Source organism: Pinus tabuliformis, chromosome 8, assembly GCF_031772625.1.
Source record: "Pinus tabuliformis cultivar Carrire ecotype Pingquan chromosome 8, CPIR1, whole genome shotgun sequence".
NCBI classification, from domain to species: domain Eukaryota; kingdom Viridiplantae; phylum Streptophyta; class Pinopsida; order Pinales; family Pinaceae; genus Pinus; species Pinus tabuliformis.
Genome location: NC_142294.1, coordinates 1507231469 through 1507249647, shown reverse-complemented (window position 1 = coordinate 1507249647; position 18179 = coordinate 1507231469). Strand labels below are relative to the sequence as shown.

The 18179-nt window shown below is 31.0% G+C and overlaps 1 protein-coding gene across 1 annotated transcript; it reads left to right on the top strand.

The window, feature by feature from the left end:
* The first annotated feature begins 3325 nt into the window (after nucleotides 1-3325).
* On the top strand, nucleotides 3326-4054 carry LOC149241586 (pathogenesis-related protein 1A-like). The gene has a single exon (XM_089367556.1). It carries the CDS (start codon nucleotides 3370-3372, stop codon nucleotides 3877-3879), a length of 510 nt encoding a protein of 169 aa, XP_089223682.1. The 5' UTR covers nucleotides 3326-3369; the 3' UTR covers nucleotides 3880-4054.
* The last annotated feature ends 14125 nt before the right edge of the window (nucleotides 4055-18179 follow it).

Here is an 18179-nt window from a genome sequence, read left to right as displayed (position 1 = left end):
CCTCTGTCGATTTTCTTAGGGGTTGTGATTGGATCTTTATGCTATTAATTTTACATGTTTATGGGTCTTAGCTCTTTGGCACTATGAGTACTATCACTGACTTGATGTTCATTTCATTTCTATGGTTGCTTTGTTTTGGTGATGCCTACGTAGGAAATGCCAAGGTGGGCACTTTATACTTGTCTTTTTATATTTGTAGGCAATTTTTTTATATCAAAGTCCATTGGGTCCATTGAGAGGTTAAAATGAGGTCTTCACATACTCTAAGGGTCTAGGATTTTGCATGCACTAGTTTCATGTTCCGTTTAATGGAAAACATATATGTTATAGTGTTTATTATATGAGGCAGAAGAATGTTTGTGTTCGCCACTAATTGGGCCCTCTATATCAAAGTACTAGGGAAAATTTTAGGGGCTAATATTCGTAATTGGGCTAATTTTCCATGCTTTTCCAAAAGAATGATTTGTTAGTTTCCATTTTTTTCTAATATGATTCACCCAAATTTTGTAATATAAAATTATAATACATTGAAAATTGCCAAAATATTATAGATACTATATAAAGTCACTAGAAATTGGAATAATTAAAAAAAAACACTACTAAACGTTTTAGAGTTTTTGTATTACGGTCTAGTAGGATTCACCAAGGTTTCTAAACTTTAAGATAAATGTTTGTCCTTAAAATTTTCCTTGCAAAGTATCTACCAATTTTCATGGTCTTCAGATCTTGGCATTCTCTGGGAAGGGAATTAGCATCCATAGAGTTTATTGTCAATGTAAACAACTAGAAATCATTGTTCGACCTCCTACTACTCACCGTAGAGGGGCCAAAACAGGTCGTGGTGGGCACTGATGACACCTCGCTAATCATTGTTAGGGTAGAGGACACATTGAGGATCAAGTTGATATGGTGAGGCACCAATGTACTTCCAGCATCTCAACCATGGCCAGATTAAGGATTCATCAGTTAGAGAATAGTGTAGCTATGATGGAGGTGCTAGAGGATCATCACTTAGTTAAATTAGGTGAATTATTAGAGGACCCAGGTAATAAATGAGGCAAGAGGACATTACTCTTACAATCTCTATTTGTTTACAAGAAAATGAAAATGTTATTGGCTAGTGCTTTGGCTACACCACAACAAGGGCAAGCATGGACCCAAGATGTCTTGGGGGCTCTCAAAACAGATATGCAACAGGTGAAATATTTTATGGTATAACTAAATGTCCGCATAGCTAGATTGGAACACAATATTCCTTGCATAGTTCTGGCAAATTAACTAGGATAAAGCGCTAAGGATCCTACATCGGTTGATTCTTCAAATGAGTAGTGGTTTTCTTTATGGTCTTTAGTCTATTTTTTGGTATGGTGATAGAAAATATAATATAAGATAGGAGGATAGGAGAAGTCTCAATGCATCAGGCTCTAAAACTATTATGGACATATCGTTTTTGGATTGGGTAAGATGCAACCACATGGTCAACAGAGATGGTTTCCCACTGGGAAGGTTCAGACCATCCAATTTAGCAAGAAATCTTGTAAAACGTGGTCTTTTTTGGCAAAATAATAGAATGATCCACCTCAATTCACAAAAAATTGTATATGTATATACTAAAAAGTGAAAATTTTAGAGTTAATATTTTTAGATACTTTAATTTTCCATGCTCTCTAGAAATATCACGAAACATTTTACAATTTACATATTAAAAACTTTATCCAATTTTATCCACTTTGTACCATTGGCTGATACATCCATTCACTTGTAATTTCAATTTCAATACCATCACTATCTCATCTTATGTTTTATCCATATCCATTAGGAGTTGCACTCACCATTAATAAATTTATTACAATTTATGATGTTGTTAAACAGTATCACAATCGTCCAATCTCGTGGGTTATGTTTTGTAAGTGGGTTGAAAATTCCAATTTTGAACAAAATTCACGAACGTGTTGTTCTTCCGGAATGGTATATAATTTAATTAACATATTTCTGCTTTAGTATTAGATATCTTATCTTAACATATTTCTGCTTTAGTATTAGATATCTTATCTTATGTTTTATCCATATCTATTTGGAGTTGCACTCACCATTAATAAATTTATTACAATTTATGATGTTGTTAAACAGTATCACAATCGTCCAATCTCGTGGGTTATGTTTTGTAAGTGGGTTGAAAATTCCAATTTTGAACAAAAGGCACCAACTTGATGTCCTTCCGGAATGGTATATAATTTAATTAACATATTTCTGCTTTAGTATTAGATTAATGATGGGGGGATTGAAACAATTTTTTTATGGTAAACTGTGAGTCTACCTTGTTTCTTCTTAATAACAAATAGATGTTCTAAACAGAGATAGATAATATCAGATTAGTACAATAAATCGTCTTTAAAAATAAAAAATGTCACAATCTACTCGGTGTGACATTAACCGATAGATCCATTCAGTTGTATTTTAGTTTCAATGCCATCACTATCTTATCTTAGCTTTTATCGTTATCTATTAGGAGTAGCACTCGCCATTAAAAGATTTATTACAATTTATGAAGTTCATAAACAGTATCATAGTCGTCCAATCTAGGGGGTTTTGTTTTGTGAGTAAGTCCAGGTTGAAAACTCCAAGTTTGAACGAAGGCACCAATGTGCTGCTCTTCCGGAATGGTATACAATTTAAATAATGCTATATAATTTATTTAAATAATATATTTCCGTGTTAGCGTTAGATTAATGATGGAGGATATTGAAACAAAAATTCGATTGTACAATGTCAGTCTACACTTTTATTTATTTAAAGTTTCCGTTTTCAAAAGCCGTGTTTCATACGGATTTAGAGCTGGCCCCTCTTTCTGCATAATCTTAAAACCAGAGGTCAGAAAGGATGGTGGGTTGTCTTGCTTCTCACTTAGGTTAGAATTTCATGCTATGATATGTTTGCCATGTAATATTATTATTCAACTTGATTCATTAATTATGTTAATTTTTGGAATAACATAATCTGTCTTGTCTATATAAAATCATTATCTACCTTAACTAAATAATTATTGTCTACCTTAATTTTAGATAAAATCATTATCTCCCTTAATTCCTCGAAATAGCATGCCCTGTAGCATTTTCTGTGGGATTGCATAATGAGATTCCAAGTAAGCGAAGGCTCGGCGTTCTTCTAGAATGACTTATTTCCACAAGTACATACAACTTTGCATGATTAGATGCCGAACTGAAACACATTCACTGCATCTTCCTCCATATCGTGGAAGCAATACGTCACGTCGGACTACAGTTTTTCGCTATAAATATCGATACTCTCTGTTGTTTTTCATATATTGAGTTAATCGGGCAGCGAGTGATTTGTTTCTTTCACTACGGAATGGGTGTTAGGTTTAGTGTTGTCACTATGGAGTGGTTGTTCAAGTATGCTTTTTTCCTGCAACTCGCATGGTTCTGCTTGCTTGGGCAAGGCCAAGATGTGCAGCAACAATTCTTAGCTCCTCACAATAACGCGAGAGCCCAAGTGGGCGTTTCAGCTCTCGTATGGGACGACACTGTCGCGGCTTACGCACAGAATTATGCAAATCAACGCATAGCAGACTGCGCTTTGAGGCACTCTAGTGGCCAATACGGAGAAAATATTTTCGAAGGGATTGGAATAGCAGATTACATTGGAAGTGCCGTGAGGTCTTGGGTGAACGAGAGGCAATACTATGATTACTATTCTAATTCCTGTGCTGCAGGTAAAGTGTGCGGGCACTATAAACAGGTGGTCTGGAGAAATTCCCAGAGGGTCGGATGCGCTCAAGCTAAATGTAACAACGGTTGGAGTTTCGTTATCTGCAACTACGACCCGCCAGGAAACTATGTAGGGCAGAAGCCATACTGAATTCTGATATCTTGTGCTTTTAGTTTTGTGTAGTCGCCTTCTAATATCTAGTTGTTCAACGCCTGTGTACGTTGACGAGGCTAGTTAAGTAAATAAATGGCGATTTTGTAAGTTTGTCCTATCATAAATATCTGTATGTCGACGATGCTAGTTAAGTATATAAATGGGACTGTATGACAACGCAAGTCAATTAAATTTGTGTAAATTATATTTAGTAAATGCATATAGACATAAGTCTGTTAGTAAATATATATGGACATTAACTTACGGTAAATATCAAAACGTTTTAGTCGATAATAAATTTCATATAATTAACTTTATTTTAAATTAAAATTATTATTATTAATAAAATATATCTAAATTAAATATATATTTTTTACTGGTATAATTTCCAATTTCCAATTTGCAAATAAGTTTTGTTTTAGTATCATAGCTTACTAATAAAATATGTGAAATTCATTTAATATTACACTTGTTTATATGATATTTGTTTAATGATTTAATTCAATTAAAATGATATAAAATGTTAATATTATTGAAAATATTCCATAATACACAATAGAAGTTATATCTCTATCATCAATTTAATAATTATTAATATTAAATTAGAAATCTAAAATTCTTTCTCCAAAATACACACTATATCATATGTATTTTGGAAAATACTTCTAAAACTCATATTATTTAACCTTCTACCGATAAAACCCAATATACTTTCCCAATTTAAAAATCTCCATACTTATCCATTTTTTCATTAACATTGAGCTTTTTCTTTACTTGTTTACCCATATTATATACTCAATATATTTTTTCATTTTTCCATATATATATATCCATTTCAAATATGAATGCATGTGGTATATTATATACTCAATATATTTTTTCATTTTTCCATATATATATATCCATTTCAAATATGAATGCATGTGGTATGGTATAGACACCAATCCATGTCAAACTACTAGAGTCATTTGTGAAGTACTTTTCTTTTGGTTATAAAAAATAATGTAATTGGTATTTAATTAAAGTTTATAAAATTATGCATGAAGTGTAGATTAGTTAATTTTTGTTTACATTAAATTTAATCGAAATAACTTAGTGATAATAATGTTAAGAAAGAATTTGTAGGGTTAGGGTGGTTAATCCGTCACGAAGGGATTTCTTTGCATGGATCTACTTAATGCAAATATTATGTGGATGAATTTGAGAAGTTTTGATTTCAAAATTAGCCTCAAAATGAAAATGTACAACCAAAATAAACTTTATAAGAGCCAATAGGGTTCAAGTTGATGATGTTGGGCATGATTAACCATTTTTGGAGTTAAAAAGTAAAAAGGTTAAAAAATAAAAAACAAAAAAAACTATTTTTTGGATTCATATTTTCAACTTATCTCCCTACAATTTTACTCAAATTTCAAAAAGGAGCGTTCATTGGATTTTAATTCTTCATCAAATGAGTACTCATGTTGTATACTTTGCCTCCTCAATGAAAAATGAAAAAATTAAATTCCACATCCATCAAATGCACCCATTCGAAAAATGAGTAAAATTGTATAGGGATATTTTAAATAATAATAATAATTAAATCTAAAAAAAATAGCTATTATATTTTGAAATATAGTTGTTTTTGTTTGGAGTGATTGCATACTTGTTCTTTGTCAAAACATTTATATTCTCGATATATGAAATTTTATATTAAATATGTATGACACCACTACTAAGTTAGAAATAGAAAAAATAAAATGAATATTTTTTAAATAGTTGAAAATAATACATCAAAATACAAAGAAAATGTAAAAAAATTAAGAAAACATTACATTTATAAAATTTCTAATCAACCAATTAATTTAATTTCAAAGTAGATAAATAAATTTCAAAACCATGAATATAATAAAATAATTTATTAATGTAAAACTTCACAATATTATGTTAAATATTTAAACAAAATATAAATGAATAAAAATAAAAATATAATAGTGTTTGGGTAGAGAAATTGGTGATTGATCCAAGGTTCAAATTTCTTTGTTTACAACCACGAAAAAAAAATAAGTTGTACAACCCCAAACATTTACTAATAATTACGTGTCAAACAAATTGTTGGGTTCCTCTAAAATAAAAATAAAAATAAAAATTAATTAACTCAAAGATAATACAAATTAATAAAAATTAAAAAAAATAATTAATATATATCTAAAATATTAATAAATTTAATTATTAAAAACACATAATTATAAATTCAAATTCCAATATAATGTAACATTCAATACTAATATATCATTTAATTTTAAATTATGCATTAATTTATATAAACATAACAATTAATTATTTAAAAAAATAAATTCATAAAAGCTCTTCCCATGCACATTATTTCAAATAGAAAATTTCATTAAATCTCACTATTAATTATTAAACGTTGTTACTTATTATCTAGAGTAAAGGAAATGAATTTGTATATCATATTGTACTATTAAAATTAAAGAAATAAAAATATTTCTGTATTTTCTTTTATAAAGTACTATGTAATATGAAGAAAATGATTTTCTATTGAAAAGAAAAAATCCATTTTAACGTCTTCCTAATATTATTTATAAAGTAAAAACTATAAACATAACAAAAACTTACAATTCCCAAGTGGAACATGTCCCTTAGTCATGTTTGTGTTATATCTTTGTATTTTAAAAGATACAGTTACCAAGTGAAACATAAACCAACTTGTATGCTTCCCACATTTTGTGTAGAAAAATGAATATAACACCTTTAAAAACTACAATTTCCAAGTAAAACATATCGTTTGATCAGTATTGTGTGCTTGTTGGTTGAATTTTTTTATGCAAAACCGTACAATTTCCAAGTCAAAAGTATCCCTTGATCATTTTTGTTGCTGGTCTAAATTTTTGATGCAAGGGACAATTTTTTTATTTAACCCACCAGGTATCAAATTATGGAAACTTATTTTATAACTTAATGTTAATGAGTCAATACTAAGACTAACTTGTTCTTTACAAAGAGTACATACGAGTTAATGTCTAACTGTTCTTTATAATGACTACATCTTATAGACTCAACAGAGTGAACGACCACATTGAACTGTGAACCAATTTTTTCCAGATACTCGAAGTGGGATATAAAAAGGGATGAGGAAGGAAATAAATATAATACATAAGAAAGAGATACAATAGATACGAACAGGCCCGAAACTTTTTTTTTTTAAATAATTTAACCATCTAAAAAAAGTGTCCAAATAACTAACTCAAAAGAATGCACAAATAATTATAATGTTTTAAATTATCATATTAGGAAGAAGATTTATGGAAAATGCTTATAAATTAAAATTTGGTGTAACTTAACATTTCCACGGGCATGCCATGGAATAAATCTAAGAATTTAAAAAAAAATCTTGATTAAATTTTGAAAATTATGACTCAAAGTAAAAATTATTGGAAAAATGATAAATCTAAGAATTAAAAAAAATATCTTGATTAAGTTTTGAAAATTATGAATCAAAGTAAAAATTATTGGAAAAATGATTAATATATCTTTTAAAGGGAAGTATAAGTAGAGGTTTCAGAGAAAATACTTTTCCCTAATTATCATTTATTTAGATAAGAGGCTGTTTGATAAAGGTCTTAGGAGTTGTTTTTTGGGCCTAAAAGATTATGGTGTATTGATACACTTTAATTTTATATGTTTTGGTACACCCTTTTATTTATGTATGTGTGGATGTGTTTTTCCGGGGGCATTTCATATATAATTACAAATCATTACTTTCCTAGAAGTATAAAAAAATATATATGAGCATTTGTTGATATCAATAACTAAAATACATGGGTGCATTCTATTTCTATTACAAGGCATAAAAGATCTAGTTAAAAATTTAAAAAATAGAATATTATAAAATATTTTGTTAAAAAATAGTGGGTGTCCTTACATAACATATAAATGAAACATCCACGATACCATGCATTCCATGATAGGGTCACTATTTTTTCAAATATTTCTTGTCTATGCATGAAATAGTTTTAATTGCATTATTAATTAACCTTGCTACATCGACCGAGGTAGGTTAATACATTTTATAATAAGGCGTAGGTCATGCACTCAATACCTATGCACACTAGTGCACCTAGATATGGGATGCACTATGAGATGGTAAAATAATATGAATTATCAAATTAATTTCTAACTTCAACTTTATTTAATTAGATTGCATTGATGAAACCATCTATCCTCTCAATCTATTACATGTCTCTTATTTCTTTGTGTTACCAAATTGTCAAATTTATTCATATAAAGACTTTAATAGTGTTTATATTTGTTTTACATCTTCAAAAAATATACCATTAAAAATTATGTGACAATATAACCTCTTCAATAAAGAAATAACCATGTAAATTGATGATTATTTATTAGTTTACATTCTAACTAGTTTAAAAATATCCTTTCATGCCATTGTCCTGTAGCAATTTATAGGGTAAGTTCCTCAGACAGAACACCAAAGGACACCGCTCACAAATAGATCACAGATCAGTACACCAGTATTCTTAATGTGGTTAAAACCCTAAAACAGGGAAACAGTCCACGCCCTGAGCCAACGTGGCCACTTCAGACAATTTATTAATAAAAGTGAAAATTTACATAAGCTTCTACCATGAACTGTTACCCTACAAATGACCCTCCATGCTCTTTAAATAGAGATCATGGACCAATCGGGTGTTAAGCCAAGGATCAAGTGTCGGTAATATCGAGGAGAGAATGAAGTATCGGATCACTACATATCGTGACTGTTAGATTGTAAGTTACAAAAGTACATAGTAAAGAAACACACTTTACCTAAATCTACACTAGACCAAGTTATACTTAACTATTTCCTATGTGTCAGAATATCCTAATGTCCCCCCTTAAGAACAACTTGGGATAGGATTGAAGGATGTACAAATATGACACAATAGGAGAAGGAAGGAGGCATTAGAGCCTATCCCCCCTTAGTGACAACTTCCTGAACTCCAACCATAAATCGAAGTTTAGTAAACTTTGCCTCTGTGAGAGCCTTTGTAAAGATGTCCGCAACTTGATCATTTGTTGAACAATATTACACGTCAAGAACATGGTAATGAATGAGCTTTCTAATGAAGTACATGTGCAGTTCAATGTGTTTGTTGCACTGATGTTGGACTGGATCTTTGCATAGTTGAATGGCACTTTGATTATCACACCAAAGTGTAGTCGGATGCTGCTGCTGAAAGCCAAACTCTGATAGGATCTGATGAAGCCACAGGGCTTCCTTACTAGCTTCTACGACACCACGATACTCTGCTTCTCCTGAAGAAAGAGAAATTTCACTTTGTTGCTTGCAAGCCTATGTAGTAGGTCTTGAACCAAGTGTGAACACATAACCTGCAGTAGATTTCGATCATCAGGGGCACCAGCCCAATCGGAATCAGTGAAACCAACCAATAGAGGAGATTCTTCTGCACAGTAATCAATCCCAAACTGAACTGTACCTCGAACATAACGAAGTATTCTTTTAGCTGCTTTCCAATGACTTTCATGTGGGTTTTGTATAAACTGAGCAATAAGGCCAACAACAAAGGAAAGGTCAGGACGAGTATGGGTCAGATACAAAAGTTTTCCCGCAAGTTGACAGTAGAAGGTAGCATCAACTTCAGGGGAAGTACAAGTGACTAAAAGTTTGGCTCCAGACTGAAAGGGAGAAGGGGCTGGCTTACAGTATTCCATGTGAAAATGGCGTAGAAGATCACAAGCATACTTGGATTGGAAAAGGGAAATACCTTCCTTGGATTACAAGACTTGAAGACCAAGAAATAATGCAAGTGTCCTAAGTCTGTCATTTCAAACTTATTTTTAAGGCTCGACTTCACATGGTTTATAAGGTTGGAATCACTACTAGTAAGGATAAGATCATCAACATAAAGAACAAGAATGATAAGAGACTTGCCCACTTTCTTGGTGTAGACAGTATTTTCAGAATGACACCTAGAAAAACCAGTTTCTAAAAGAAAGCTATCCATTTTGGAATACCAAGCCTGAGGGGCTTGCTTGAGACCATAAAGGGATTTCTTAAGCCGACATACAAGACTAGAGTCTGTTTGTATAAAGCCAGTAGGTTGTTCCATATAGATTTCTTCATGCAAGTCCCTATGCAAGAAGGCAAATTTAACATCCATCTAATGGACTTCCCATTTGAAAGAGGGAGCAAGGGAAAGAACAAGGCAGATAGAGTTCATTTTGGCAACACGGGAGAATTTTTCAGTATAACCAATGCCTTCAACTTATGAAAAACCCTTAGCAACAAGACGAGATTTATGTTTATCAGCTTTACCATCTGGTCCATACCTGGTTCTGTAAACCCATTTGCATCTAACAAGTTTTTGTCCCTTTGGAAGAGAAACAAGATACCATGTATCATTTACCAATAATGAATGATATTCTTCATTCATAGCTGCGTTCCAATATGGATGGTCTGAAGCTTCTGCAAAGGTTTCATGATCATAATTTGTTGAAGCTTGAGCCAGTAAAGAAGAGGCTCTATCGAACTAAGAACGTGTACATCATTGATCTGTAGGATCACGAGCAAGAGCACCTGCTGCATCTCGAGTAGCGTGGACCCATTTTGGAAGCTGAGGAGCTAAAGAAGGATCCTGAGAAAGTGGGGGAGAATTTTCATCCTCACTGTCATCATCTGAAGAAGAACTATTTCAGAAGTAGATGGGATAGAGAGAGGTGGCACATCTGCTGAACTAGGCTCGTAGGCTGATATATTTTCAGCAATCTTTACATCTCTTCTAATGATAACATTTTTTGACTTAAGTGGAATAAGTCTATATCCTTTGACATCTTCAGAATATCAAACAAAAATACATTTTTGACTCTTTGGTTCTAAAGCTTTATGTTTTTCATCTGGAATATGGGCCCATGATTCACTTCCAAAAACACGAAAGTGACTTACATTTGGTTTAATTGAGCTCCATGCTGCTTCTGGAGTGACATTCTTTAAAACCTTAGTAGGAGTGCGATTTACTATGTAATTTGCACAGTTAATTTCTTTTGCCCAAAAATTAAGACTAAGTCCTTTAGATTGAAGCATACAATTAGCCATTTCCTTTAAGGCGCAATTCTTCCTTTCAGCTACACCATTTTGTTGTGGAGTATATGGAACAATATGTTGCATTTGAATTCCATTCTCAGTGCAAAAGTTGATGAATTTGTTGTTAACATATTCTCTGCCATTATCAGATCTTAGATTAAGAATTTGATGTCCAGATTATTTTTCAACAAAGGCCTTAAAGGCCAAGAAGATGTTAAAAACTTCACTATTGAGTTTTAATAGGTATACTCAAGTGCGTCTAGAGAAATCATCAATGAAAGTTAAGAAATACTTGTAGCCAGAGAATGAAACAGCTGGAAGTGGACCACATAAATCACCATGCACAAGTTGTAAAGGGTATGAGGTGTGCCAAGAGGCACGCTTTTAAAAACTATCCCGATGATGTTTTTCGAGTACACATCCGGAATAAACACCATCTTTGCAAGGTGCCATTGGAAGACCTATCACCATATTTTCTTTACATAGATTCTGAAGGGAGTGATAGTTTAAGTGACCAAATCGCTCAAGCCAAAGTTTGCTCACTTCATCATTATGAGCAAAAAATACCGAGGGAATATTTGATAACTCAAAGTTGTTAAAATTATACAACCTTGTCAAATCATCGGCAATTCCAGTAGCTAAAATCTATCTAGGATCTCTTAGGTCCTTAATTACAACATCGTGAGGTGAAATTCAACGATTTTACCTTCACCTGAATGAGTTATCTGAAATATATATATAAGGTTGCAGGATAATTTTGGAACACATAATACATCATTAAATTGACCATTGTCTAGATGAACAGCTCCAGTCCCTACAACACTAAGAGATATATCATCACCAACATATATATTTTTGCTGTTACAATCATTTAAAGAAGAAAACATGGCTTTGTTTTTGGCCATGTGATAAGAACCTCCAGAATCAATGAGCCACTCATGATAATTAGAAGAGGAAGATACATTTAGTGCATAACCAGACCGAGATGCTTGACAACCACATGTAGAAAGTGCTATTCCTGAAGATGAAGTTCAAGTAGAACAATGCTCCAAATGTATGTTATGCTTCTTCATTGATGCTTCCAAGGCTTCCATCTTTTTAAAGCATTTGGATTCTAAGTGGCCATCTTGATTACAAAAGTGGAAATGTCTATCAGTCTTCTTATCTTTGTTTTTATTTGCCTTATCATTTTGTTGAAATGATTTTTCATTTTGAGGTTGAAATTGCTTAGGGCCCTTGTTTGGTTTAGGACCATTCTTTTTAGGATACTGCTTCTTAGGATTCTTTGAATTTGGTCCTTGTTGGATGGCTAAGTCTTTCTTAGAAGAGTTTCCAAGATTAAGAAGAGCAAGATATAAGAGCTCTTCTTGTTCTCTTATTAAAGGATCACAAAAGGCATCAAAAGAGGGGGACTTGTAGTCTTTTCCTCGAGAAATAAAGGCTTCTCTAGTAGGATGGAAGGTGGAAACAAACATAGAGTATGCTGGTCCCAACTTAGTAATAATGAAATAGATAAGGCTACCATATTTTTTCTTAACTTTAACACCTTCCAAGAGAAGTCTAAGGGTCTTGAACTTGGACAAAAAATCTTCAATGGAAAAAAAATTATTGGGGTCCAATGTAAGAAACTCATTTTCGAGTTGATGGGCTCTAATTTCATTTTTAATTCCAAAAAATTTAGTGAGCTGTTTCATTGCTTCATTAGGAGTATCAAGTTCCACGATATGGAATCTAAGGTCTGGAGAAACAGACATCCCTATCAACCCATGTGCTTGATCTTGCCTATTTAACAATTTGGCTGCCTTATCTTCATCTTGAGGTTTGGTTTCTTGGCCTGAGGCTATTCTATAAAGAACTTTACTTCTAAGTAAATCCACAATGTAGGACCACCATTAGAAGTAGTTGGTGCTATCAAGAATAACTTGGCATGGACTTTCCATTTTAACAAAAAATGAAGTTGTAGATGCTAAAACTAAGTGTTCCAATGGAAATATCTCGAAAAATTAGGCTGATTAAAAAAAACAGCTTTGAAAATGGCTTTCGGATGAAGAAGTTATGACCTTTTGAAGAAAAGTTGTTGAAGATGTTGACGAAGTGCATGAATGTACGGAAATGAATGATAATGTTATATTTAAAAAAAAACTCCCCCCTTTCCAAACATAAATCTAATTAGCTCACTTTAAAAAAAAATATGTGACTCACTTTTATAAATAAGTGAAAGTCACTTTTACAATGGTACTTTACGAGCTACCCACTAAATTGTAACTTAAATAAAAGATAAAGAGACTTTAGAATTATAAGTGACTCATCTTCTATAATGGGTGAGAACACTTTTACATAAAGTAACTTTAAAACATAAGCTACATGTTCTTTTTGAAAAAGTAACTCAACAAAAAGAAAGACTTGAACCCAAGACCTCTATTGTCATTAAGTAACTTTGGACCAAGTGAGCTAGTTTAAAAGGTTAGTAATTTTTGGAAAAGAGGAAGGGTTTTTATTTTTAGTTACTGAAGCTTTGGGGTGCGCGCTTACTTGATACATTGCAAAAAAAATTAAAAATCAACTATCAAATTGACATGCAGTGTGGGTGAATTCAACCCATTGTAATGAAAACTTATAAACCAACCATGAAATTAACACATTGTGGGGCAAAATTGATTCATTATAACGAAAAATTTAAAATCAACTATCAAATGGCACATAATGGGATCGAGTTATATATATATTTGAAAGATACATAAGAAAAAAAAAATTAAAATATTGAGCAAAAAATTAAAAAATAATAACAAATAATAAAACATAAAAACATGACAAAAAAAATCAAATATAAAAAATATATAGAAATGAAAAAATTCAAATATTGAAAAGAAAAACAATAAAAAAACAAAAAATAAAAAAGAAAACAAAAATTCAAATATTGAAAAAAAATAAAAATAAAAAATAATAACAAGTAATAAAACATAAAAAAAAACATGAAAAAAAAATTAAATATAAAAATTATATAGTAATGACATAAAAAAAACTATAAAATGTAAAAAAAATAACCATACCACATAAAATGAAAAAAGAAAAGAAAAACAAAGAGTAAAATAAAATAAAAACCAAATAAAAAATAGAAAATAAATTACAAAATAAAATACAACATTAAAAAAAATTAGAAACTAAAAAAAAAAAATTCCCGCGTAGCCTGAGGTCCAACCAGGGGTGGCAAGGGGAGGGTTCATGACAAAAAAAATTTAAATTTCATAAAAAAAAAAATGTAAAAACCATAACAAAATCAGAATTAACTTGTAACAACAACAACAACAAACAAATAAATATTTTTTTATCTTAAAAATAAAAAAATAAAAACATCATTTGAAAAAAAGTTAAATAATTACCAAAAATATTAAAATAAATAAAAAAAATTCAAAACAATTGAAAAAAAATAAAATTATTATTACTATTATTTTAAAATTAGATTAAAAAAATTAAATTAGAAAAATTGAAAAACAAAATTAAAAATAATTAAATTAGAAAAAATTAAATTAAAATTAAAGAAAAAAAAATAATAATAATAAAAAAAAGTTAACCATACCATGTGAAATTAAAAAAGGGGGAAAAATAAAAGTAAAATAAAATAAAACCAAATAAAAAAAATAAAAATTGAAATTCAAAAATTACCCAAAAAAAAAATAGAACATTAAAAAAAAAATTCTACAACCGCCATGAGGCCGGTTTACCGGCCAGGGGTGGCAAGGGGATGATTGATAACAAGAAAGAAATGAAATTTCATAAATTATATAAAGGAAAATAAAATTTAAAAGAACAAAAAAAACATAAAAATGTAAAAATAAAAATCTAAATTAACCTGTAAAAAAAGAAAAAAAAAACAACCATTTTTGAAGTAAAAAAATAAAAATAAAAATAAAAACATCATTTAAAAAAATTTAAATATTACCCATAAATAAAATTAAATAAAACAAAATAAAAATTAATTTTTTTAAATATTTAAATTTAAAAAATTTAAAAAACGATTATATTATAAAATTTAAATTATAAAAAAAAAATAAAAAAATATTTAAATTTAAGAATAAAAGTAAAAATTTAAAAATAAAAAATGAAATTTTAAATAAATATAAAATAAAAATAAATTCAAGACAAATTAAAAGATAAAAATAAAAATGATATATATATATATATATATATATATATATATATATATATAATTAAATAAAATTAAAAGAATTGAAAAAATTAAAATTAAAGGAAACACACAATTTTTTTTAAGAATAATAATAAAAAAAAATTAAAAAACATAAAAGAAATAAAAAAAAAACCAGGTCGATCACACCGCCTCCCCCTAACCCTCTCCCCTCACCTCCCTCAGCCCCCCGTGACCCCCTCTCCCTGCCCAAGCCCCCATGCATGCGCTGGTGGTCGCAAGCAGTTCGGGAATTGACCTGCGTCCTCCAGCCGCTAACTAGGGGCCCGAGTGGGGAGGGGAAGGGGGTGAGACCTACCTCTCTTCCCCACTTGGGCCCCTGGCCAGTGGTTGGAGGTCGCAGGATGATTACGGGAATCAACTTGCTGCCTCTAACTGCTGGCTGGGGGCTTGGGTGGGGAGGGGAAGAGGGTGAGACCCGCCTCGTCTCCCCACCCGCTGGAGGTCGCAGGATGATTATGGGAATCGGCCTGCTACCTCCAACCCCTGGCTGGGGGCTCGGGTGGGGAGGGGAGGAGGGAGAGACCCGCCTCCTCTCCCCACCTGGGCCCCCAGCCAGCGACTGGAGGTTGCAGGTCGATTTCCAGAATTGGCTTGCAGCCTCTAGCCACTAGCTGGGGGCCTGGGTGGGGAGGGGAGGAGGGGCTCCAGCCACTAGTTGGGGGCTCCGGTGGGGAGGGGAGGGGAGGCAGGTGAGAGAGGTGGAGGAGGCAGAGGTTGGGGAATAGAGGGGGAGGGAGAGGGGAGAGGGGAGGAGGGGGAGGGAGAGTGCGGGGCAGGGGTAGGGGAGGGGGGTGAGGGAAGGCAGGTGGCAGGGGTCGGGGAGCGGAGGGTGGAGGGGTGTGAGGGAGAGAGGGTAGGTGAAATCGGGAGGGATGTAAGGGAGACAGGGTAGGTGAAATCGGGAGGGGGCGAGGAAGAGGAGGAGCGAGGGTCGGGAGGGATGGAGGAGGGTGAAAAGGGGTGCGTGAGGTGGAAGCGGGTGCAGTGGTTTTTTTTTTTTAATAACTTTATATATATATATATATATATATATATATATATATATATATATATATAATGTTTATATATATATAGATAGATATATCATGTTTATTTTTATTATTATTATTTTTTAATTTTTAATTTTGTTTTAAATTTGCTTTTGATTTTTTTTAATATGTTTTGAGTTTTTATTTTTTGTTTTTTAATTTTTATAATTCTTTTTAATTTTTTAGAATTTTTTTATTTTTATTATTATTTTTTTCAATTTTTATATTATTATTTTTATATTTTATTTTAATTTTGTTTTATGTTTTTTCTTTGTTTTTATAATTTTAATTTAAAAAGTAATCCTTAAATTTTTATTTTTATATATTTTGTATTTTTTATTTTGTTTATTTAAATTATTTGATTTAAATATTTTTTAATTTTTAATTTTAACTGTTTTTTTTTTCCTACATATATATTTTTTAAAATTAATTTTGGTGATTATTTTTTTTTTTTTTTTTTTTGTGTTTTTAACTAAAAAAATGTTTTTAGATTTTCTTTTATTTAATTTCTTTTTCTTTAAATGATATATTTTTTTTTGAAATTTTTTCTTCATATATATATATATATATTTCCATTAATTTTTTATTCAAATTTTTTTATTTTTACGAGTTAAATTTGGTTTTTTTATATTTTTTATATTTATTTGATTTTTTTAATCATGTTTTTTTATTTTTATTTTTATGTTTTATTATGAAAATCTCCAACATTTAAAAAAAAATATTCACACTTAATTCATTAGAAAATTTGAATAAAAGGGTTGATGCTCATCAACACTCTTCAAAATCAAGATGAAAATCACTAACAAAGAAAATGTTCACACTTGATACATAAAAGTATTTAAAGTGTAAAAAATAAGCCCTCTAAAAAAAATCAAGATGAAAATCACTAACAAAGAAAATGTTCACACTTGATACATAAAAGTATTTAAAGTGTAAAAAATAAGCCCTCTAAAAAATGTGTTGACGTTGAATCACATTTTTCAAAACTTTTCAAAATTAGCATGAAAATCACTAACATTTAAAAAATTGTTCATACTTGATACATAAAAAAATTTAAAGTGGCAAAAATATGCTTAAAAAAAAGGGTGTATTTTGAATCACCATTTTTCAAAATCAAGTGATTTTTGGCTACCTCAAAAAAATGGGTACTAGGTCATTTTCTCATTTGATCCGTAACTATGTTAAATGTCTACCATCCAAGAGGGAAGTGGATCACAAGATCCAACTATTATCGTACTTGACATTAAAAAACTTTGGGGTCTGTAAGTAATCTATTACAAAAGAATGTGAGGTAAAGAAGTAGTTGTAGTAACTACTAGTACAAGGTGTTATTCAACAAAGTACCTCACCATGTCAGTCACCTATCACTATAATTCAATAGGAGGATGTGACTAGCTGGATGTGTATTGGTTACATGGAGCTAAAGAAAATTATGCCCAAGAATAGGTACCCCCTAGCTAGGATAGATAATATGTTAAATCACTTGCAACATGAAAAATACTTCATTGAGTTGGATATAAAATAAGGTCAAGTTTTCACCAGATTTGATTCAAAGAGAAAGATACCTAAAAGATAACCTTCAAAACCATGCAAGGTGTGTATCATTGATAAATAATGCCATATGCTCTAGCTACATTCATGAAATTAATGAATGATATAATGCAACATTTTATAATTTCATTTGTTATTATTCATTTGGATGATACATTGCTATGTAATGTTACTTGGAAGATGCACATCTCAAATTTGATGCAAGTGCTAGATATATTAAAGAATCAAGAAGTGTGATTTTGGACGACAGTCGTATATGTTAGATATGTGGTAGGTGAAATAAATTACTCTAAATTTTGATAAATATTCTAAACATCTGACCTCTTTAAAATGGTAAAATTCTTGGCGGGTGCCCGGATGCCATTTTTCTCAACCTATCCCATTTATCACATGAAGATTCGCTCATTTT